General features: G+C 44.7%; 1 protein-coding gene across 1 annotated transcript in view; it reads left to right on the top strand.

Annotated features, from left to right (window-relative positions):
- The first annotated feature begins 684 nt into the window (after window positions 1–684).
- The window catches only part of DPP10 (dipeptidyl peptidase like 10), a 561,648-nt gene continuing 536,477 nt past the window's right edge, over window positions 685–25,855 (top strand). The window contains exon 1 of the mRNA XM_084808348.1: window positions 685–1,435. Coding sequence (XP_084664474.1) covers window positions 1,358–1,435 — 78 coding nt within the window. The 5' untranslated portion in view covers window positions 685–1,357. The remainder of the gene's footprint in view (window positions 1,436–25,855) is intronic.

Raw genomic sequence — 25,855 nt, 5'->3', positions numbered from 1 at the left:
TGTTGATGAGGACCAGGAAGGGAAGGGGGGCGGAGCAGGCAGGCAGGCAGGCAGGCGATGAGAGGAGAGGAGAGGAGAGGAGAGGAGAGGGTGGAGATTTGGCTGGAACAGGAACTGTCAAGTTATTATCCTCATGTGACTCGTGCAACTCTCCGTGCAATATGTCTTCTGTAACAAGGAACGGTCGTCCGAAATTAAACCTTCGCCTTCCTTAAAGTCGGTCGGATGGCTCATGAGGCCCCCGCCTGTCATGTCTCATTCCAGAGTGGAGCTTACCAGGCAGTTCGGCAACTTCGCCAGTTGTGTGCGCCTGTGCGCGCGCGCGCGCCCGCGTGTCCGCGCCTCACAGGCTCGAGGATAATAACTTGACAGTTCCTGTTCAAGCCAAATCTCCATCCTATCCCCGTGCGCCTGCCCCGCCCCCGCCCCCGCCCCTCTTCCGTCCCCCATCCCCATCCAAACGCGCGATCCATCCTCACAGTGCCCTGACCTGCTGCCTACTCCAAGGTGAAGATTCAACTGAGCTCTTCGAGGAGGAATTCTTGGGAAGTCGTGCAAACCGTGGAAGGCTGGGGGACGGGCGGCGGGGGAAGGTGGGAGAGGAGAAGCAGTATAAGCAGCCAGGTAGGCAGCAGCAGCAGCAGCAGCAGCAGCGTCCCCTATGCCTGGGAGTCCGAATGGTCCATTCCAGCTGAGGAGGGAAAGCGAATGTGCCGTCTGAGGACGAGCAGCGCTGCGCTCCGTTCCCTCAGCTCCTGCGCCGGGCTGCGGGCTACAGCTGCTGCTGCTGCGGGAGAGCGAGGGAGAGGGAGAGGGTCCCTCTCACCTGCTGCCTCTCTGACGGAAGCTCTTCGCCCCTAGGACTACCAGCCCCGGCAGCCGCCCCCGGCTGGTCCCGCTGCCGCTCTTGAGGGCGCCCAGACTGCAGTAATGCCACACGGTGCCGGCGTGGGGAGCCAAGCCAAGTCTCAGGTGGCTGCCGGCTTGGGCTTGCCGCGCGCTCATTAGCCGCCCGCCTTCGGCGCTTCACTCCAGCCTTTTGGGCGCGCGTCTCTCGCTCTGCGTGTGTGTTTCCTCAGTTGGCTTCAGCCTGAGGGAGGGATTGCAGTAGCCGGCGAGAGAGACACGGGCTGGTGCCGCCGCCGCCGCCGCCGCCGCCTGGTGGGGTTCTTCTCTCCCCCTTGCGGGATCTCAGTCATTTGCTGCTGCTGCTGCTGCTGCTTTGCCCGCGCCAGAGGAAAAGGGGACGCTTGTGTCATGCAACTGGGGCCGAGAGAAGGGGCTTTCCGACTGCAGGACCAGTGAAAGGAAGTGCAAGCCGGCCCCCCCTCCGTCCCCGCCCCGCCACCCCCGGACAATGACAGCCATGAAGGAGCAGCAGCAGGCGCAGCCTAACCCGAGCAGCCGGGGAAGCCAGGCTCAACAGCAAGACCAGGTAGGGCTCGCCTGGCGCGAACTCGGCTGCCCTCAGCCCGCTGGGGCTTGGTTCGCCTCTTCTCCCGAGTCTGCCTTGCTCTGCTCTTCCCCCCTAGCTGAGGCGCAATTCCCACCCGGCTGGGGCCAGCATGGCCGTGGGCAACGGTTCCCCGTGCAGCAGCCCAAGTTGTGGCAAATAATGGAGCGCGGGGGGCGGGGGAAGAGGAGGGAGACAGACAGGGGAAAGTGCCGTCTCTCCAGCCGGGCTGAGGGAGGCGACCCTCCGACCAAGCGCCAAGGCAGATGCAGTGTGGGACCAGGTGCTGCCGCCCCCCTTGTAAGAGGAGACTTTCGGACTTGGCTGAGGCTGTTGCTTATACGCGCTGAAAGGACCGTTTTAGCTGGGCTGGGCTGGAAACGATGGGAGGGAAACGGCTAGGGGAAAGGGAGGTGAGTTGGGTGGGGTGGCAAAGGGGGAATGTGTCTGATCCAAGGGGAAGGGGGAGGAGGAGGAGGACCTGCATGTATTTTCCTTTTTGGCAAGCAAAGTACTAAAGAGAGCCTTGCTCTTAGATGCATCTTCTAATTACAAGCCACACACTGACCTTTAATCGCCGAGGGGGGAGGGGGGAGTTATAGTCAAAGGGAACAGAAGGGTCTTGGCTTAGATGGAGGGGGTGGGGGAAAGATTCAGAGGTTTTAAACCAGATTTAACGCATGCAGTGTGTTTGCCTTTGAAAGGTTCTTGGACGAAGTAGTGTGTGTGTGTATAATATCATATGGCTACTGGGAAGTGTGCAGGTGCAGGGAGGAGGGGGGAAAAGCAAAGCATTATAAAATTCAGGGAGATGAGGAGGAATACAGACTATCATCTTCAGAGCTTCTCTCTCTCTCTCTCTCTCTCTTTATCATGCTAAGGAATGTTTGCTGTCCTCTCATCCTCTGTCCTGGATTTGGGGCTTTCATTTTTTTATTATTATTTTTTGGCAAGTCGCACTAAACAAAAACCAGTAAATAGAAGGTGCAGAGCCTTTTTATACACCTGTCATGTTTACATCAATTAATGGACCTAAGTAGAGGCTGTCAGCTATTAGGTCACTGGTTAATAGTGGCATTCTAGAGAGAGGAAGAGGCTAGAATTACCAGAGATGGTGCTGTGCTCTCAGCAGACACAGGAATCAGTGAAATCCTCTCTCCTTGTCAGTTACTCTGTCGCCAAAAGCAGGAATGAAAGGAGTGAAATAAACTGGTGTGTGTGTGGAGTGTGGGGGGTGGAATCTGGCAACATGTGCCAGCCCAACACTCACAACTAGAAACAGAAGGAAGATGTTATGGCTTTTCTAGACATGGTTTGGAGCTTCATCGTTGCTGCTTATCTTTTGCTTCCTATTCCACTTGCAAAAGTATTCTCTACCTTATGCTACAGATTGTGAGGGAGTATATTTACTGACCAAAGCAATTAAGCATCCAGTTGCCAACACTATTCTTCACTTCTTATTTCATGCGTATAAAGCTTTTCCCTTTTCAGTGACCTCCATGCTTATATGATTAAATCAGATTGCTTAGAGCACTAAAATGTGTCTGCCATTTTTAAGGACTCAAGAGCAAGCAACTCCATTCTGAACTATAAAGTGTGGCCAAGATGGGAATGTGTATTTTCAGATATAATCTTTCCATGCTCACAAAGTTCTTAGGTTGCATTACAGTAGGCTGCTGTATCTCATAACAGCTCATGAATGAAAGAAACTGATCCATCATCAATCTGTTGTCCTGTGAATTCTGCATGCAAACGCCCCTCTTTTCATTAACCTGTGACACCACCTGGAAAGGCATTGAAAAGGTAGGAAGAAGAGGGGAGCTGAGAAGAACATATCCAGGACAGAGTAGGTATATATCTGCCCTTAGCCAGACATAATTGAAGATAGTTCTGTTCAGTGTAGCCTACAAAATACATTTCAAGTTCAAGACTTGTAAAAACAGACACACTTCTCAAGATCCTGCAGGAATTCTGCACATATGTAATTCCATCTACATTTTTAGTTTCATTGCACAATTGTTCTCAAAATGTAAAGTATGTGCTTGACCTAGACTGTTAAGTGTGGCCCTCATCTGCAATTATATGAATTCTTTTCTAAAACACTAAACTTAATTACTAAGTTTCAGTGTTGTTATGAGAAGTCTTTCAATGTTCTGAATAAAATCAATGCATTAATTAAACTTGTTTGGGAGAGAATGATTGGGTTATTTCAATCACTACTTAATGCTTATGCAGAGGAGAGATGGAGTCAATTTGTTGGCTTTTTAAAAGTTTTACAGAATTCTTGGTATTGAATAAAGTACTACTAATTTGTTCCTTGAAATTAATTCATTGAAGTTTTCAGGCTGTCCTAATACTTCCTCATCTTACTCAATGTCACTGTTGCATTGATATGTTGGTCACTCATCATTCCAGGCTAAGAAATTGTCAATTTTTTGCCCAAGCCATGCAGTGAAAAATCTACAGTGGGGCAGCATTTGAATCCAGGTATTTCACTACAATGTGTGAATTGCTTTCAGTTTTTGGAAATGAGTAGAATTTACTTCTGTAATGTCATTTGTACCACTCAAAACCTGATAATAGTTAGTATTTTGCTGTAAAACAAAAATATTAAAGTCATATGCATATAGAGAGGATCTAGTGCTGCTGATTCTGCTTTGTGCTGCACTGGAAAGACATTAAACAAAACCAGTTTTCACACTGGAGAAAAGAAGTAAGCAGTGGTATTCTCTAGGGATCTGACGTAAGACCAGTACAATTTAACAAATTCATATATGAGTTGGGATAAAATGTGAGATAGCTGACTTCACAAATGATGCCATATTATTCAGCATGGTGAAACTTCAAGCAATAGAGCAGGGGTGCAGAACCTCAGGCCCAGGGGCCAAATCCAGCCCTCGAAGACTCCCATTCTGGCCCTCCAGGGTTCCCCAGAAGGCCATGCCCCCTTCCCCCCCCCAACCACTGATCGTTTGGTGGTTTCCTGCCTTTCATGCAATTTTTTCCCCATTCTGAAAGATTGAAATGGCTCTCCTTAGTTACTAGAAGTAAGAACTTTAAGCCAAGATACGCTGGTATTTTTACCCCCATCCCTTTCCCCTATGCCCAGTTTCTATATCCCTCTATCTAGTCTGCTCCCTGTTCTTGATCAAGGCGATTGGATAAATGGACTGGGTATGACTGTGAGACATATAGACACATAACACAATTCCCTATAATGGCTCAGACATATGTGCCAAATTGCAGGGGTGCGGGAGTTGGGAAGGCTTGCATCTGTTTTGCCTTTTTAAGATACCATCATATGTTGGCACTGTGTCTATGTGTCTTGAAACATCATGCTCACATACATTATGTTTTCTTCAGAGTCAAGGTTTCATTATGACCATGTGGAATACAGTGGCAAAACTATGGAATCTGAGCAGGAATTTCTCCTTCAGTTTTTCACCTATTAAAGACATATGGATATATATGAAAAGTAGGGGTGTGCACTGATGACAAGATTTGGTTCGGACCCTAATTTGGTGATTTGGAAAACAGCCCAGTTTGCCTTGGACTGATTTGGAGGCTGCCCAGTTCAACTTGGGGATTGAATCCAAATCTCGATCCGGAAATCCGAAGCTTCATTCCTCCTACTGACTACAACTGTAGCTCATCAAATAGCTATATCTTTTGCCCCCTGTTGGATAGAATTGGACACTGCAAACATAGTAACCCCTTCTACGGGGATGTATCCTGCCAAATTTCAGACAGATGAGCCAAAGGGGTTTTGTGCTAGTACCTTTAAATTTTGATTGATTGGGGTTTTTTTAAAATAACTTTTATTTCTTGTAGAATTATAGGCACAGTTATCCTTTCTGAGGGGATGAAGCATGCTAAGTTTCAGAGAAAGTGCAAAAGGACAGGATATGATGGATATGGTGCATATAGTGGCAGGGGCAGAACATCCTGCATTTTCCAAGCAAGAACTCAATTCTACAACCTCACAGGTCCCAGACTCCACCCAAAATATTTTAACACTCCTGCTCTTGGGAGAGAGAACTAGCAAAGAGCACTGGACAATGGAACAGTCCTCTGATATATTACTTGGACATCCTTCCCCCAAAGTACCTCAGATTGAAGAGCCATAGTAAAATCATTCACTGAGATTAGAAGCTAAAGCTGTCAGTCAAAAAGCTATGCCTCGTCCTCTCCCCATCCTGACATTTTCCTTTGGCCACCTAATGCGAAGAGAAAACTCTCTGGAAAAGACCCTGATGCTGGGAAAGACTGAAGGCAAAAGGAGAAGGGGACGGCAGAGGATGAGATGGCTAGATAGCATCACCGATGCAATGAATATGAACTTGAGCACGCTCCAGGAGAGAGCGCAGGACAGAAAGGCCTGGCGTGTTATGGTCCATGGGGTCACGAAGAGTCGGACACGACTGAACGACTGAACAACAACAACAAAGCATACATACATGTTAGTTTCCACATTAGGGGTTGTATTCAGTGAAAGGTCTACATTCTTTCATAAATTAAGAGTTTTGCTGTATCCCATCTCTCAAGTTTACTGGGGCTGTTTGCACGTAATGGCAGCAAATCATGGGTTAATTAACCCTCAATGTGTCAGAGCTTGTGGCAGGTGTGTTCTACAGCCTTTTAAAATGAAAATAAATACATAAATACATAAAATAAAATATACAGCCCCAATTGGGCTGATCAGGGTTTCCTATGTGAAGTCTAACCATGACATTAAGGCTTAATCATGGGTTAAACAACCCACAGTTAACCTAACTACTAACTAAATTTTCAAAATGGCCATGGAATGTATCCTGCATGCACCACAGCAAATAACGAGATAATTAACCCACAATTTGCCACTGTTAGGTGCAAACTGAGTCAGAATCTCACTGATTTTTTAATGATTGTACTGTCTGCCATACCTGATTTATAAACTCTTTGTATATAATAATCACTTGCTTAGTTTTTATGTTGGGATCAAATATTTTAAATATGGATAAAGGGTGGTTTCTTCATGTCAGAACTGAATGGAAGGTAGACTACATTTGACTTAGCACTGCTGGTTGCTGGGTGTCTGACAAAGGATGCTAGACTAAGTATACTGGGCCCTTAATCTGCTCTTTCCAGACACATTTTATGTTCATAACACGGTTAGTTAAAACTAGTTAGATATTCCTTAAAAGATCTTGAGTGTGTGCTCTTGCTTTTTAAATTTAAAACACATTTGGTGGATCATGGGGATTCTAGCAAAGAAAAAAAGAAATCCACACAAAATGGAAGCCATCTCCTCCTGTTTTACATCACGCTGACTTCAGCTAAATTCTAAAACCAAAACCAAAACACACACACAATAAAACGACTAAAAGTACCTTCTAAACCTAAATGAACCTCCTCAAACCTACTTGAAGAATTAATCAAATGGCATTTATCAGCCTGCCATTTGTAACAACTTTCCACAGTGTCTCAGACAATTGCTTCTAATGAGCATAAGGGAAACCACAGACATTCAATAGCCAGCAGACACAACAGATTTGGAAAAGAAAACACACACACACCCATAATGTACCCATATGGCATGCTACATGATGAATGCTTCTGTTTTTCTACAGATGAAAATAATCACATAATTCCTATTGGTATGAACATAGTGAGAACTCTATTTTTTTGTTTTTTTTAAAAAAGAAGATAAGCTGCAACATCTTGTGAAGTTTATTGCTATTTATGCATGCCATCTCAAAAACAAACAGGCAGTTTGATATGCGTAATCATTCTCCCTTGGATTCAATTACATCAAATTTAAATACATTTTATACATTTCTTAGATTTCTAGAGTAATTGTGAAAACTCATGTGTGGAAAATAAGTAATGAGATTAAGATATTTATATGTTACATGTTCTTCAGGCATAGGATTCAGTAACAACTCCAGGATTGTTTACAAAGATGCTATTTTACCACATTTCTATCCTGCTTTTCTTCCATCACTGAATTCAGGGTTACATATTCAAACAACAAACTGCTGCATGGCATGAGCCAGGTAGGATTCTACACTGATGCTCCCTGCTGGCTCGATGTTGAAATGGTAACCAGCTTGCTCCTGCTTCCAAGTACTGGAGGTCAAGAGATGGTTAATCCTGCTAGCTTGAAAATAATTGGATATGCTATTCCCCTTCATCAGTGTTGTTGTCTGGCTGCAATTGCAACTTCCATGATTGCAGAAGCATACTATATCTTCCAAGGTCATGGAAGTTGCTGCTGGCCCATTACTATAGTCACCAAGTTCATAATTATTGCTCACGCAAACAGGTACTCAGGGACAGCTGGGATTAACCGCATGAGCAAAAATCGTAATATATTCAGAACCTATGGTATTTTCTGCTTTGTGGAAGATTTCTTTTACAATCCAGTGCATATAAACTCGGTAAGAACTGCAGATCACCCAGAGATCCACCAATAGATCCAGAGCTACCTTCCGCCCACTCCTGATTTAGGTAGAATCATAAATTCCCCTTTCACCTTGTATAAATGGCAGGATTTCATGAATGGAACTTTGCTCCAACCAAGCATTTCTATAAATTTGTGCCAATGTGTACTTTCAGAGTAATTTGAAACCTTGTTTGGGACTTGTGGGTGTGCTGTTTATGACCCAGGATCAAAAAAAGAAAGATATTATTTACATTATGATGGATGGCAGTATAAGGCGAAAAAAATCCCGTTTTCTCACCTTTTGAATTCTTTCTTGGTGTTTTGAGGTGCCTGAATTCTTCTTTAGTATGTATATGTAATTATGGCTAGCAGGTACCTTCCCTAGTAGTAGCAATTAATTAGATATAGCTTGGAGGTGGGTTATTGGTTCAACACAGCCTGTTGTGTTGTGTTACTTCGCTGAACTGATAATGGAATAAGGTTTGTGGGCCTACATTTGATCCAATCATTTTATACCAATATTATAACATTCTTGCCTTTGTACAAATACTATAGATAACAAACAGCTTATTAGCCCTTCCATGCATAAAATCATAAAGGTAAAGGTAAAGGTGTCCCCAGCCAGTCGTGTCTGACTCTAGGGTGTGGTGCTCATCTCCATTTCTAAGCCGAAGAGCCAGCGCTGTCCAAAGACGCTTCCGTGGTCATGTGGCCGGCATGACTGAACACTGAGGTGCACGGGATGCTGTTACTTTTCCTGCCGAGGCGGTACCTATTTATCTACTTGCAATTCCTTGCTTTCGAACTGCTAGGTTGGCAGGAGCTGGGACTGAAGACGGGAGCTCACTCCGTCATGCGGCACTCGGGTCTCGAACTGCTGTCCTGGCAGCCGACCTTCCGGTCTGCAGTTCAGTGTCTTAACCACTAAGCCACTGCTTATTTTTCTTTTAATGTGACTGTTTTAAAGATATTTTCTATTATTTACTAGGCATTGAACTCAAGAACATAAGCCAACAACAACCCGAGATTTGTTTCTGGTTTACAACTCCTAGCTTGTTTAGGAGCAACCAGCCAGTATCCTGGGTTTGTATGGTAAACTATCCCATCTTCGTTAGTTTCACCTGCTTCCACAAGGGAACGAGCAAAGCAGAAGTGAATGGTCTACATGCACTAGCACACTGCTTGTTCATAGGAAGCCACTGTAAGCAAGGAATCCTGGCTTACCATTATGTGAGAATGCAGCAAATGCTGAATTATTCTACTTCTTAGTAATCCTCTATGTTTGAATATTGCATGTACCTCTCATTCATTATGTTCACTGCTATGTCCAACCATTCAACTTGATTAGGAATTGCCTTAGGACCTGCTTCTATATGCTCTGCTTGATTCTGTTTTATATTTGCATATGCTTTAAACAAGAAGCAGTATTGGAGTACATAAGCAAAACTGCCTTCGCAGGTTTTTTTTTAACCTAGCTGAATATTTGGCTGGTAACATTACTCAGTTTTGTCTAAAACATTGACTTTTTATGGTTTTAAATTGTCCTATAGCCATAGGTTGGGAAAATAAATAATAATAGAGAAAATACTTTATTTGCAATGACAAAAATATTTTATTTGCAATTATTACCTTTCTTATAAGATGCAAATTATACCATTTCCATTCTAGGCACAAAAATGTAAAAACCTTGTATTTCATGACTAGGTTCTATGAATGACATACATACCTGGATTTTTTAAATAACCCAACGAGTACTTCTGTTAATGGTGTTAGTACAAGAATAGAAGTAGACCTACCAGCCTCCAAGTGCTAAAATGAAATATTAAAGATATTCATAGATTAAATGAAAGTTTTAATAGCCCCTTCTTCCATGAATCACACATTTCTTGAGAAATGACTATATACTTTCAGACACATTTCAGAGTCCTAAAAGTCAAAAGGTTAATGGGTAATGGCAGGAAAAATAACATAGGTTGTCAAAAAATAATCAGGTTTCAAAAAGTGCAGAAGTAATTTAGTCTAATTTTCTACACTGTTGCAGAATTTTCCATCAAAAGTTGTTGTTGTTGTTCAGTCGTTCAGTCGTGTCCGACTCTTCGTGACCCCATGGACCATAGCACGCCAGGCCTTCCTGTCCTGCGCTCTCTCCCGGAGTGTGCTCAAGTTCATATTCATTGCATCAGTGATGCTATCTAGCCATCTCATCCTCTGCCGTCCCCTTCTCCTTTTGCCTTCAGTCTTTCCCAGCATCAGGGTCTTTTCCAGAGAGTTTTCTCTTCTCATTAGGTGGCCAAAATATTTGAGCTTCAGCTTCAGTATCTGTCCTTCCAATGAGCTCTCAGGGTTGATTTCCTTTAGTATGGACTGATTTGACCTCCTTGCAGTCCAGGGAACTTGTAAGAGTCTTCTCCAGCACCACAGTTCGAAAGCATCAATTCTTCGGCGCTCAGCCTTCCTTATAGTCCAGCTCTCATAGCCATACATTACTACTGGGAAAACCATAGCTTTGATTAGACGGACCTTTGTCGGCAAGGTGATGTCTCTGCTTCTTACTATGCTGTCTAGGTTGGCCATAGCTTTCCTCCCAAGGAGCAAGCATCTTTTAATTTCATGGCTACAGTCACCGTCTGCGGTGATCTTGGAGCACAAGAAAGTAAAATCTGTCACTGCTTCCATTTCTTCCCCTTCTATATGCCAGGAAGTGATGGGCCCAGATACCATGATCTTCGTTTTTTTAATGTTGAGTTTCAAACCAGCTTTTGCACTCTCCTCTTTCACCCTCAACAAGAGGCTCTTGAGATCCTCTTCGCTTTCTGCCATTAGGGTGGTATCGTCTGCATATCGGAGGTTGTTGATAATTCTCCCAGCAATCTTAATTCCGACCTCTGATTCATCCAACCCGGCATTTCTCATGATGTACTCTGCATATAAGTTAAATAAGCAGGGTGACAATATGCAGCCTTGTCGTACTCCTTTCCCAATTTTGAACCACTCGGTTGTTCCATGTCCGGTTCTTACTGTTGCTTCTTGACTCTCGTACAGGTTTCTCAGGAGACAGGTAAGGTGGTCTGGTACTCCCATCACTTTCAGAATTTGCCACAGTTTGTTGTGATCCACACAATCAAAGGCTTTAGCGTAGTCAATGAAGCAGAAATAGACGTTTTTCTGGAATTCTCTTGCTTTCTCCATGATGCAGCGAATGTTGGCGATTTGATCTCTAGTTCCTCTGCCTCTTCGAAACCCCGCTTGTACTTCCGGTAGTTCTCGGTTCGCATACTGCTGAAGCCTAGCTTGTAGGATTTTGAGCATCACCTTGCTGGCATGTGAAATGAGCGCAATTGTGCGGTAGTTTGAACACTCTTTGGCATTGCCCTTCTTTGGAATTGGAATGTAAACTGACTTTTTCCAGTCTTGCGGCCATTGTTGAGTGTTCCAAATTTGTTGGCATATTGAATGCAGCACTTTAACAGCATCATCTTTTAGGATTTTAAATAGCTCAGCTGGAATACTGTCATCTCCACTAGCTTTGTTGTTAGTAATGCTTCCTAAGGCCCACTTGACTTCACTCTCGAGGATGTCCGGCTCAAGTTCAGTGACCACACTATCATGGCTATCAGGGACATTCAGATCTTTCCTGTATAGTTCTTCTGTGTATTCTTTCCACCTCTTCTTAATTTCATCTGCTTCTGTTAGGTCCCTGCCTTCTTTGTCTTTTATCATGCCAGTCTTTGCACAAAACGTTCCCTTGAGATCTCCGATTTTCTTGAAGAGATCTCTAGTCACCATTGAGGTTATAAGGTGTCATAAGGACTGAACACATGCACAATGCTAAGGCTACCTGAAAGCTAGGAGTGAGTTGATGGGACAGATACCCTGTATTAATCAAACTGACCATTCTGTTGTTTTCCTCGATTTCTTTGCATTCTTCATTTAAGAAGGCCTTCTTGTCTCTCCTTGCTATTCTCTGGAACTCTGCATTCAGTTGGATATATCTTCCCCTTTCTCCCTTGCTTTTCGCTTCCCTTCTTTCCTCAGCTACTTGTAAAGCCTCATCAGACAGCCACTTGGCTTTCTTGCATTTCTTTTTCTTTGGGATGGATTTCGTTGCTGCTTCCTGAACAATGTTATGGACCTCCGTCCATAGTTCCTCAGGCACTCTGTCTATCAGGTCTAATCCCTGAAATCTATTCCTCACCTCCACTGTGTATTCATAAGGGATATGATTTAGGTCATACCTGAATGGTTTAGTGGTTTTCCCTACGTTCTTCAAATTCAGCCGAAATTTTGTAAGAAGCAGCTCATGATCTGAGCCACAGTCAGCTCTAGGTCTTGTTTTGACTGACTGTATAGAGCTTCTCCATCTTTGGCTGCAAAGGACATAATCAATCTGATTTCGATATTGACCATCTGGTGATGTCCATGTGTAGACCCAAGATTAAAAGACACCATTGAGGTTATAAGGTGTCATAAGGACTGAACACATGCACAATGCTAAGGCTACCTGAAAGCTAGGAGTGAGTTGATGGGACAGATACCCTGTATTAATCAAACTGATCGATTTCTGTTTTTCCAAAAGCTAGGTTATATGAGCAAGAAAGGCCAACTGAAATTGTGTAAAGTATGCAAATTAATGTTATAAATGCTATGAGATCTGACAGATCAACAAGCTTAATATGTGCAAAAAAAGATTCTGTCATGCACAGAGCAAAGGCAGTAATGTCTACCTTTTCTGCTTGCGTAATGCTATCCCATCTGACTGGAGTCTAATCACTGCCCTTTAGTGTCAACATATGTCTACTCCTTATCCATTTGTACAAATGATGTGATAATCTATTTCTATATATTTTAAGGTTTATGTCTGAATGCCTGTAGGGTCTCCCTAGGGTGGTTCAGAAATTTTAATTCATGGATCTGAACTAATTTTGCCTACCTTTCTGTGTGCTTCTTGGCCTGGACACAACGTGTCCAAGGATTGATTTATTTATTACACTTTTAGTCACCCCAATAACCAAAGTTCTCTAAACAGTTTACAGGTAAATTAAAAACTTAAAATACAAAATAGCTATCAAACAATGCTAATAAAATATCATAATGGGCAGAATCCAACGGGGCACTTAGGCCCCCACCAGTTCTCTTATGTCCCACCAATTCTATTGCACAAGCGGCCCCCACCACTTGCGTAATGACAATTTACCACTTTGGGGGCAACCCAAGATGAATGGAAACTCTCATTTCTGATAGGAGGGATGTCAGCGGAGCTTGCATAAAGGAGCACCGCTTGTCTCCTTCCAGAAACAAATGTTTCTTCTCATTTGGGAGCTTCCCCTAGGAAGTGCTAAATCTCCCTTGCATAAGCAGTGGGTCCCACTTGCACAACAGAATCATTGGGACTCACTGCTTGCAGAAGGGAATAGGTGGGACAGAAAGGAATTGGCAGGGGTGTAAGGCCCCTGTTGGATTCTGCCCAATACAAACCAGCATAAAACCAGCAGCAAGGGGTAAAACAATGCAGCATATAATGAAACCAAAGCAAGGCCAGCAGCAAAAATAGAACAGTAAAAATATCCAAAAGCACTAAATCTGTATTTAACATGCCTGGGTGAATAAAAAGGCCTTCACCTGATGCAAAAAGACCATAAGGTAGGCACCAGGTAAGCTTTTCTGGGGAGGACATTCCATAGATGGGATGCCACCCTGGCAATGGCCCTTTCTCTTGTAGTCCTCTCACTTTCTTTATTTGGTGAGGGCACCTGGAGGAGGGCTTCAGATGCTTATCTCAGGGTCCTGGTAGGTAAATATGAGAAGAGATTCTCCTTCAGGTAACCTGGCCCCATAGACAGGCTAAAACCAGCAAGAATCTGTTGATATATAAGGTGAAGATTGATTTATAAAGAGAAAAACTGTGAGATGGAGCATTGAAGTAGCATGCCAAATCTGCATACAGCTTGTTTGTTGTTAAAGATCAAGTCCATTGATGAGAAGCCAACCTCCAAGACATCTAATCTTGCCCTTCTTGTTGTTGTTCAGTCGTTAAGTCATGTCCAACTCTTCGTGACCCCATGCTAGGGATGTCGGAGAATTTCCCCACGAATCCCCGGGAGGCCGAATGCCAACGCATTCAGACCCCCGAAATTGGTGGAGAAACGGTCCACCCCCCGCCCCCCCGGGATGGGACTTACCTTCGGCGAATGTCCCTGGCGACGGCAGCTCCCGGCGGCAGTTTGGCAGCGCCGGCGGCCGCGGCCGGTCTTCTGACTGGCTGCCGCCACCGCCATTTCCAAGTAAAACAACAGCAGCAACAACAAACATGATAGGCTACGTAAATCTTTACGTAGCCTATCACGGCTGACTTTGAAGAAAAAAAAAGCGCGTACGCAAATGGCGGCGCCCATGGGCACCGCCATTTGCGTATGCGCTTTTTCCTCCCCCCAAAATCAGCCGTGATAGGCTACGTAAAGATTTACGTAGCCTATCACGGCTGACTGCAGGCCAGGGACGCAAATGGCGGCGGCTACGGCTGGTGCCATTTGTATCCCGGCAGGAGAAGAACTTTCGCGGCCGGAGAGGCGGGGCGCTACCCCCCGGCCAGAATTTTGGCGGGGAGGGATGGGGCGCCTCCCCCCCGGCCAGAATTTCGGTGGGGAGGGACGGGGTGCCTCCCCCCCGCCCAGAATTTCGGGGGGAGGGACAGAGCGCCTCCCCCCCACTGCAAAGCAAGCTGCGGGACCAGTTAAGTGACTTTCGTCCATCCCTACCACGGACCATAGCACACCAGGCCTTCCTGTCCTCCGCTCTCTCCCGGAGTATACAAACTTGCCTAAATTGTGAGAACAAACCTCCAAGCCAAACATTATACAGTATCCTGTTTTAATATGCTATGTTGAGAAACTTCAGAACTGAGTAGTGATGTTTCCCACACATCCAACCCAAAGGGAGGGAAATACTAATAAGGACTAACTGGAGCATGTTGCTCTTTTAGCAAAAAGCTAGATGGCTTGTCTATCAGATAGAAATTGTGGCCAGTTCCATCTGTCTGGTAACTAAATAAGCTGATAAGCGTTTGGTTTCACCTGAGCACTTGTCCTTATAGTAATTTGCTGCTCTTTTGCAAAAAAAGTTCTGCAACATAAACATAGACTTTCAGAAATTGTGCAAAAGGATTTCCACAGTGCCATATTGGGATTTAATTAAAACTATAATATATCAGTTTTGAAAGGGGTAGACATGTTAGTCTGTTGCAGCAAAAACAAAGATTCTTGTGGAACCTTAAACACTAACTCATTTATTTATCTTTATGCCAGAATACATTTGTTTGTCTTTAAGGTGCCATAAGACCCATAATATACTAGTTACGTTACTGAGTGCCATGCTTTGATATTTGAGTTTATATATTTGAGTTCATGTACATTTGTTAGTAGACCCCTTGTGCTTTTCCTTTACTCATTTGATTGATTCTTGATGCATTTTTTGTTTTGGTTTTGGTCCTTGTTAATGAGTATCACTTGTTGTGTATTGGGGGAGGGGGCAGGGGGTTTGTGTAAGAGAGAAATCATACAAGGGTGAATAGGTATGTTTATGCAGGCTACATATAGATGATACTAATTAACAACAAGCACATGGTTCACATGATTAAATACTCTTCTGAATTTCCACATTACAATTAAGTATATAAAATGCTAGTTTGCTTGGTTGGCAAACTATTGCCTAAACATAATTATAGCATCATCTTTTCAGACAGCATTGATATTTAAAATGGACAATGAAGTAGGGATGGACGAAAGGGACTTACCTCATCCTGCAGCTTCGCGGTGGGGGGGAGGCGCTTCGGTTCTCCCCCCAAAATTCAGGCCGCGGGGGAGGTGCCCCATCCCTCGCCGCCGAAATTCAGGCCGGGTAGGAGCACCCCATCTACCCGGCTGCGAAAAAAAAAGTAAAACACACATACACACACACACCCGTGATAGGCTACATAACGATTTATGTAGCCTATCATGGCTAGATTTCCAAAGTCTATATAGCATGCCCTTATTTTTATATATAGCGTGCCCTTATTTTCGCCGTAGTCTACGTAAATCTTTACTTAGACTAGATGTGCCAAAATAAGGAACGCAAATGGCGGCGCCCCATGGGAGCCGCCATTTGCGTACGTGCTTTTTTTTTTTCAAAGTCACCCATGATAGGCTACGTGACGATTTACGTAGCCTATCATGTCTGACTTTGGAAATCTAGCCGTGATAGGATACATAAATCGTTACGTAGCCTATCACGGGTGTTTATTTTTTTTTTTACTTTACTTTTTTTTTGCAATGGCGGTGGTGGCGGCAGCCGGTCGGGAGACCGGCCGCCGCCCCCGCCGAACCACCGCCGGGACCTGCCACCGAGGGGGACATTTGGCTACGGTAAGTCCCATCCCGGGGGGGCGGGGAGCCGGCGGAGAATTTCCCCAACACTTTCGGGGGGCCGAATGCGTCGGCACTCAGCCTCCCGAAGAATCGTGGAGAAATTCTAGGCCAACCCTACAATGAAGTTGAATCGTTATTCCATTGTGTAAATCATATTTTCCCATTTTGCTTATTAAGACTGCAGTCATAAGCATGCTTATTTGGTAAACCTCACTGATTGTTTTATTATGTTTATGTTTTTATCACTTTTAATATCTTAATGGGTATGTGTTTTATTGTTGTAAGCTGCCTTGTGAGGGCTTCTGCTCTGAAAGGCGGCCAAAAAATACTACTGCGTTCTACTACTACTACGGGACTTACCTCTCAGTAGACATGCATAGGATTAGACTGTAAATTTCACATACTCTTACCATGAAGGATCTGATGCAGAGAAGTAAGCGGGACCAACATGTGGTAGATTTTTATGGTGGTAACATTTTGTTGTTTCTTCATTAATAAGTGGCTACTATGGTTTTGATTCAAATGTTTAGGAAGTTAACAGTCATGTTCACATTGGGTTCTCACGTTTCGTTTGTTCATTGTCATTCCATGTATGGTGGGAGCTGCCTTTGACACACTGTACTGCTGCAGCACATCCAACTTTTATATCTCCCTCTTACAGCATCTCTCATATATTGTGTTTGCCCTGAAAGAGTATGACAGGAAGGTGAGAAGTCACTTTCATGTCCATTGCCACTGTTACCCTTTTGTCTCCTAGCAGGAGGTGGATATAATCTGATAGCAGATTTTTTCTCACTGTTAGAAGGCCTGTGCCACTTTTCAGAGCCATGCAAGTAACCACGAAACATGAGCTGTCTTAATTTCTATACCTTTTGACTTTTAAACATGAAGTTCTCTTATGCTCCAGTAAGCTAGATTGAATAATATTCATGAATATAAGATAATAAAAAGAACAATGCTGCTGAAGATAAATTACTACATTTATCCATTACAAAAGACAATTAGATGACCTACAGTCTCAAGAGCTGAAGCTAAAAGATTAATAATTCTTAACATGATTAAGAACTGGATCACAGCAACATAACTTATTCTAATATTTTAGTGCTTTTGCTAAATTTTTATGATTTCTTTTTATGCTGTGGAAAAAGTTAAAACAAAATACAACACAGTACATAATATTTTACAACAAATGTAAATACTCTGAGAGTGTTGATATAATGTGTACTATTTGGGGGCAAAATATGCAGAGTTTGGTAGAAAAGAAACCAGAAGAAACCACAGGAGAAAAAATAATGTTTTGTTTCTGTAGGCATCCAAAAGGCAGGAATAATCGATTTGATATAACAGAATGAACAAAATGAAGTATTGTTTTGTTCCCAAGACTATTTTCAGATCTTTGATGCTGTCAGAAGAATATACAGCTTGTTCACCCAGTCAACATATGTAGAAAAGCAGCACTCTATACATTTTTAAAGCTGAGTATAGCTTTCTTCTTAAGACATCAGAATAGCAAGAATTTGCTTGTGCTCTGGCACAACACAACTGGTATATTGCTCAAAGCAAAAGTGTAGACAATGTCCCTCAAGGTATTCTGTACTGTGATCATTAATTCTATGCTGAGGTAAATCTAAACTCAGCATATGTCTTAGAGCTATTTATTCCCATTGTGCCTTTTCTTTAATATGCAACAATAATCCTTCTTCACAGTAGGGATGGCGGAGAATTTCTCCCCGAAACTTCGGGGGGCCGAGTGCCAACGTGTTCGGCCCCCCGAACAAGTTTCGGGGAGAAATCCTCCGCCCCCCCGCCCCCCGCCCCCCCCCCAGGACGGGACTTACCTTCCCTGAATGTCCCTCCTGGCAGCGGGTCCGGCTGGCGGTTCGTCCGGTGTTCGAGCAGGGCGGGAGCGGCAGCCGGTCTTTCGACCGGCTGCCGCTGCCGCCATTGCAATAAAAGAAAAAAAAAAACACGTCCCCTGATAGGCTACGTGACGATTCACGTAGCCTATCACGGCTAGATTTGCAAAGTCAGCCGTGATAGGCTACGTGAATCGTCACGTAGCCTATCATGGGTGACTTAAAAAAAAAAAAGTGTGTACGGATAATGGCGGCCCCCATAGGGAGCCGCCATTCCCATTCCTTATTTGGTTGCTGTAAGGGCAACGCTATTTGTGATGCCCTTATTTTCGCCGTAGTCTACGTAAACATTTACGTAGACTACAGCAACTAAATAAGGAACGCGAATGGCGGCTCCCTATGGGGGGCCATTCGCATACGCGCTTTTTTTTTTTTTTTTAAAGTCAGCTGTGATAGGCTACGTGATGATTCACGTAAGCCTATCACGGCTGACTTTGCAGATCTAGCCATGATAGGCTATGTGAATCGTCACGTAGCCTATCAGGGGACTTTTTTTTTTTTTTTTTTACTTTCGTGTTCGCGGCCAGGCGAGGCGGCAAGCCTCCTCCCCGGCCTGAATTTCAGCCGGGCGAGGCGGGAAGCCTCCCCCCCCCAGCCTGAACTTCGCGGGGGGAGCAGCGAAGCGCTCCCCCCCACCACAAACAAGCTGCGAGAAAAGGTAAGTGACTTTCGTCCACCCCTACTTCACAGTGGGAAACAGGAGTTTGGCAGGGCAGTTGAAGTGGAAGAGGAGACAAAGGCAAAGTAGTGAATGGGCTGGAGTAAGCCCAGGGAATTTCCATTCTGAGTCACTGTGTGCTCACCATGAATTGAATTGAAGGGGCGTGGCCTGAGTACTCCCAGCAGCTGTGTCAGCAGGGAGTTTTAGTGTATTTCCTGTCTCCTAGCTGAGCAGAGGAAGCTGCTCCAGCTAGTCTAGGGGCTATACAAGCAAGCTCCCAGAGAGAGAGCGATCAGAGCGAACGAACAGGGAGATCAAACAGGAGTTTGGCATAGGGATGTCAGAGAATTTCTCAACAAATCTTGGGGAGGCCAAATGCCAGTGCATTTGGCTCCCCCAAATTGGTGGAGACACAGTCTCGGGACGGGACTTACCTTGTGCGAATGTCCCTGGCGGCAGTGGCTGTGGTTTGGCGGTGGTTCAGCGGCAATTCAGTGGCGGCAGCTGCGGCGGCCAGTCTTCCAACCAGCTGCTGCCACCGCCGCCATTTCCAAGTTAAAAAACAAACAAACGTGATAGGCTACGTAAAGATTTACGTAGCCTATCACAGCTAGATTTTTAAAAAACACCGTGATAGGCTACATAAATGTTTACGTAGCCTATCACGGCTGAGTGAAAAAAACAAAACAACCGTGCGTACGCAAATGGCGGCGCCCATGGGCGCCACCATTTGCGTTCCTTATTTTGGCATGTGTAGTCTACGTAAACATTTACGTAGACTACGGCGAAAATAAGGGGAACGCAAATAGCGTTCCCCTTATTTTCACCGTAGTCTACGTAAATGTTTACATAGACTACACATGCCAAAATAAGGAACGCAAATGGTGGCGCCCATGGGCGCCACCATTTGTGTACGCGCGGTTTTGTTTTGTTTTTCACTCAGCCATGATAGGCTACGTAAACATTTACGTAGCCTATCACGGCTGACTGCAGGGACACAAACGGTGGTGGCTACAGCTGCCATCATTTCCGTCCCGGCAGGACAGGAGGATTCGCGGCTGGAGGGATGGGGTGCCTCCCCCCCGGCCAGAATTTTGGGGGGGAGGGACGGGGCATCTCCCCCCCACAGTGAATCAAACTTCGGGTTCAGGTAAGGGACTTTCGTACATCCCTAGTTTGGCAGGGGAAGTCAAGGGGGAGGTTCCTAATATTTTTTTAAAAAAATTCTCTTTCTTGTTACACACACACTTCTATACCAGTGGGACTCTGTTGATAACCTCCAGTGAATAGAAGACAATGTACAGGCTATTCCAGTACCATCAGAAAGATAGAAACATAAAGCCAATAGAGACTATGGAAGGAAAAGCCCCTCCAGTGGTGGTGACCTGCAAGGTCTGTGCAATGTTTGTTTTCTTGCCTGAGATCAACATGGCCTACACGTGCAACAAGTGCAAGTTGATTTCACTGTCGGAAGAAAAAGTAAGAGGACTGGAGAGCCAAATGTGGACTCTCCAGGGAATAAGAGAAGACAAAGAGTTCTTAGACAGAACTATAGCAGCAACGTGAAGAACAGAAGCTAGAAGAGCAACAGCAAAGTTTGAGAGAAAAGGAAAATGCTGAGGCGAGGAAAAATGAAGTGGAGGATACTCCTTGGAAAATGGTGACAGGATCACAAGAACTAGAAGCCACTCTGCACCAGTGGCAGAAGTGGAACTATGGAACCATTTTCAGGTACTTGAAGATGAGACTGGAGGACAGCCTGCAGAGGAAAAATTACAGAGGACCCCGCATGAAAACAAGCAGGAGGCCAAAGGTCAGCCAAGTAGAGGCAATGAAACCAAGACCTACAATGACAAGAAGAGAATAGTAGTAGTTGTGGGAGAGTCCCCATTGCAAGCATGGGATTGGAACCCAAGTATGTAGGGATGGCGGAGAATTTCTCCCCGAAACTTCGGGGAGCCGAGCGCCAACGTGTTCGGCCCCCCGAACAAGTTTTGGGGAGAAATTCTCTGCCCCCCCCGCACCCCCCCTGGGATGGGACTTACCTTTGGCGAGTGTCCCTCCCGGCGGCGGGTCCGGCCGGCGGTTCGTTGGGTCTTTGTCTGGGGCGGGAGCGGCAGCTGATCTTTTGATCGGCTGCCGCCGCCGCCATTCCAATAAAAGAAAAAAAAAACACGCCCCCATGATAGGCTATGTGACGATTAACGTAGCCTATCATGGCTAGATTTGCAAGGTCAGCCGTGATAGGCTATGTTAATCGTCACGTAGCCTATCACGGGGGCGTTTTTTTTTTAACTTTTAATTTCGCGGCCGGGCGAGGCGGGAAGCCTCCCCCCCGGCCTGAATTTCGGCTGGGCGAGGCGGGAAGCCTCCCCCCCCGGCCTGAACTTCATGGGGGGAACAGCGAAGCACCTCCCCCCCGCCGCGAAAAGCTGCGAGACCAGTAAGTGACTTTCGTGCACCCCTACAAGTATGTCATGGAGACCCATGGACTTTCCAGGTATGCTGTCTTCCAAGAGGACTGATTAGAGACATGACTGAAGGGTTGCCTACTAGGGATGGATGGAACACTTACCTTCCATTCCATTCTGTTTCCACTGGGGGGGGATGCGCTCCATCCCTCCCCCCGGAATCCTCGATGGGGGGAGAGGCGATCCAGTCCTCCCCCCTGGAGTCCTCCCGACCAGCTCCACCAAGCTACGGAGCTGCCGGCTGGCTCCAGCGGCCCGCAGCTGGACATCCGGCCACTGGGCAGCCGTGCAGGGATGCAAATGGCGGCTGTCGTAGCTGCCGCCATTTGCGTCCCTGTATTTAGCCATGATAGGCTATGTAAATATTTATGTAGCCAATCACGGCAGGGGGAAAAAAAACCAGCGTACACAAATGGCGGTAGCCGCTGCCAAATGGCAAATGCAAATGGCGTCCCTGCGTTAGCCGTGATAGGCTACGTAAGTATTTACGTAGCCTATCACGGCTAGGAAGAGGAAGCGAATGGTGGCCACAGGACGGCTGCCATTTGCAAAGCAGCGTGGACGGGAGGAGGTAAATGCTCCGTTTCACACACCTTTCGTGGGTGGGGGGGCGGGGGCTTCGTTCCGTGACAGATTTTAGGGGATTTCCAGTGCATTCGGCCTCACCAAGATCCGTCACGGAATTCTCTGACATCCCTAGTTGCCTACACTCCTAAAGCTCACTGACAGGTATTCCTTTCTTCTCATCTGTGTGGGAACAAATGATACCACTAAGCGGAGGTAAGAAGAAATCATGTCAGACTTTGAAGCTTTGGGCAGGAAACTCAAGAACAGATAGTTTTCTCATCCATCCTTCCAGTAGTTAGAAGAGGGATAGAAAGGGAAAGAAAAATACTCCAGGTGAATGACTGGCTATGAAGGTGGTGCCAACACGAGAGATTTGGGACCACAGGCTATACTTCCTGGAAGATGGACTGTTGGCAAGGGACAGGTTGCACCTCACAAGGTTTTTTCCACAAAATGGGGAGAGGTAACAAGTGGGGTGCCACAGGGCTCAGTCCTGGGCCCAGTGCTCTTCAACATCTTTATTAGTAACTTGGATGTGGTGGTTCAGGGACTGCTTCTCAAATTTGCAGATGACACAAAATTGGGTGGGATAGCTAATACTTTGGAAGACAGAAACAAAATTCAGAGTGATCTTGATAGGCTGGAGCAGTGGGCAGAAAACAACACAATGAAATCTAATAGGGATAAATGCCAAGTTCTGCACCTGGGAAAAAGAAACCAAATGCACACTTACAAGATGGGGGATACATAGCTCAACAGTACTACAAGCAAGAAGGATATTGGAATTGTTGTCGATCACAAGCTGAATATGAGCCAACAGTGTGATGTGGCTGAAAAAATGGCAAATGCTCTTTTGGGCTGCATTAATAGAAGCATAGCTTCCAAATCCCAGGAAGTACTAGTTCCCCTCTACTCAGCACTGGTTAGGCCTTATCTGGATACTGTGTCCAGTTCTGAGCACCATACTTTAAGAAGGATGCAGAAAAACTGGAGAGGGTTCAGAGGAGGGCAACAAAGATGATCAGGGACTGGAAACAAAGCCCTATGAAGAGAGACTGAAAGAACTGGGCGTGTTTAGCCTTGAGAAGAGACTGGGGAGATATGATAGTAACTGGGCAGCAGGCTGCTCAGGCAGGTAACCTGGTCACAATCTTCCACACTATGGCATTGGCAAGATGTACTATATTTTTATTTAAATTATAATAATAATTTCTAAATGTCCATCTATACATATAAATTTTCATATGCAAATTGGTGTCCTCCTATGAATAAATATGCATAAATTTCAGGAAAGTAAAAGTAAATAAATCTGAATGTCCACGGGCTCCGCACAGCCTCAGGGGTGGGCTGTCACTCCACAGTGCATTCCACAAGTTGGATTCTTAGAAATCTAAGCTCATTTTAGTCTGTCTTAAATTTATCCAGCATCCTTACTTTACAGCTGTTTCCCTGCTAACATACTCTTGGTCTCTGTTACCGGTGGAAGGTAATGTTGCACTGTAAACCTGATGGAAAGTATTATTTTATACATCCATAAAATGTGAATGTAAAACAGAAAATCCACAAAGCCTTAGAGAAAATAAAACTCTAAAGAATTTGTTTTCATTAGGTGCCGAAAAATGTTCCTATACTGACATGGTATATTGGTTTCCATGTGTTTTTTTTCACAAGGTATTCATTATCTTGTCATATGTGTTGTTAACATACAAGGTTACCATGGCAAACATACTTTTTATTTAATAGAATTTGGGTGTAAATGAAGTAAAAAGATGTACCATGTGTTGGCAACACAAGTCAGCAATTTTAAAAAGCTGTAGTAAATTACACACTTAAAAGTGGTTCAACTTTCTCTTTTCCTAAATAAGAAACATGACACGTTATATGGGAGGTGAAAAAAACTAAACATCCTTGCCAGTGCTTGTGGTTAGACATTACTATTTAGACTGATTGGATTTTGAATGCACGACGATGTATGTTCAGGGTGTGTGTGTGTGTGTGTATAATATGCATAATTATATGGTTATAAATATACATTCACACACATATACTGTGTGTGTGTGTGTGTGTATGTATATATATATGATTATATACAGTGATTATTCTTTGCTTTTTTGACTCTTGTGCATTTTCTTTTCAAATGGACTGGTAGTTTGCATACTGCCTTAAAAAACTACATCTGAGTTATAAATATTTTGTGTCATAATACAGACTCCTATATCTTTTGGAGCCTAGTATTCTTAGGGGAAGTGGGAAGGAATTAATCCATTACTGACTACTCAATTAAAATATAACCTAGTTTATTTCTCTCTTTGCATATTTTATATATAAATAATATGCAATTGAAATGTGAGTAAACTAAAGAAAGCTAATGCAATCTTAGGCTATATTAACAGAAGCATAAGCTCATGAGAAGTAATACATGCATTTTGTTTTGCACTGTCTGACTGCATTTAGAGAACTGTGTTGAGTTTGGAGCACCACATTTTCACAAAGACTTTGACAATCTGGAATGTGTCCAGAGGATGGCAGCCAGGATGGTGAGCGGTCTGGAAACCAAGATCTATGAAGCACAGTTGAGAGGGGCAGATGGTTATGTTTAAGCTGGAGAAGATTAAGTGGGAGTCATAATAGCTGTCTTTAAATATCTGAAGTTGTGTTATGAGATTAGTTCTCTGTTGATCTAGAGGGCACAACTAGAACCAGTTGTGGAAATTGCCAAGAAGCAGATTTTGGCTAAACATTAGGAGAAACGTCCTAATGGTAATAGCTGCTTGACATTGAAACAGACTGTGACAGGAGGTGGTAGGCTCTCCTTTGCTAAAGGTATTTAAGTAGAGGTGGGATGATTATATATCAAATATGCTGTACTTGCAAGATCTTACATTGACCAGAAGGTTGGAGTAGATGACCTCCAAAGTCACTTTGGGAAGGAAACTCAAGAACTTTGGGGCCCAGATAGTTTTCTCATCTATCCTTCCAGTAGTCAGAAGAGGGATAGAAAGGGAAAGAAAAATACTCCGGGTGAATGACTGGCTATGAAAGTGGTGCCGATGAGAGAGATTTGGATTCTGGGACTGTCAGGAGCACCCTAGCTGCCTCTTACAGTCCCCTCCAATAGCAAACTCAAGACACAGATGACGAGGATTCTTTCCAAGGCTTTATGCCTTTATTACTTAATGACTCTTACAGATACTAATCACTAGCGACTAAGCAAGGAACTGCACTGGGGTAGACAGCAGAGTAGCCTAAGCTCCAGGTAAGGCAGTTGGTCTCTGTTTGAAGGAGAAGCGTGGGAAGACTCTGAACTTATGGGCTATGGAGAGATCCTCCCTCTTAACCTTAGGTCCTTGGGACGCGACTGTTGTTTTAGCACCAAATGAGCAGAGCACCTCCTTTTGGTGCCCTCCATCTATCACCGGCCGCTCCCTGCATCTGCGCCGAGCATCCAGCAAGCCCCCCTCCACCGCTCTCTCACTGCCAGGGTCACTATCTCTCTCGGGAATGCTGGCAGGAGGAATCTCTACCAGCTGCAGTGCCTGTGAGAGATGAGCGAGCTCCTCTCCCACAGATTGCTGTTCTTCCTCAGAATCAGAACTGCTTTGGGGCTCTATGGGTTTAGTTTCCACCCTGACAGGGACCTCGGGCTATACTTCCTGGGAGATGGACTGTTGGCAAGGGATGGGGTGCACCTCACAAAGGCTGGGAAGAATATGTTTGGCCAGAGCATGAAGAACTTTATCAGGAGGGCTTTAAACTGAATGCTCCGGGATAGGGAGACGTAAAGTTGGGGATAACAATGGATGAAGGCTCTTGCACCGCAATGGAGAGAACAGCTCTAATAGCACCCAATAATAGTCTTCACAAACATGTAGGAAGAAAGCCAGACCATGAAGCACATGGTCTTCGATGTCTATATGCTGATGCCCAGAGTATGGGAAACAAACAGAATGAACTTGAATTC

The sequence above is a fragment of the Heloderma suspectum genome, chromosome 1, assembly GCF_057233095.1.
Source record: "Heloderma suspectum isolate Gila_16-S chromosome 1, 16-S_ref, whole genome shotgun sequence".
Lineage (NCBI taxonomy): Eukaryota > Metazoa > Chordata > Lepidosauria > Squamata > Helodermatidae > Heloderma > Heloderma suspectum.
Note: the sequence above shows the minus strand (reverse complement) of the source record. Positions and strands in the feature narration are given on the sequence as shown.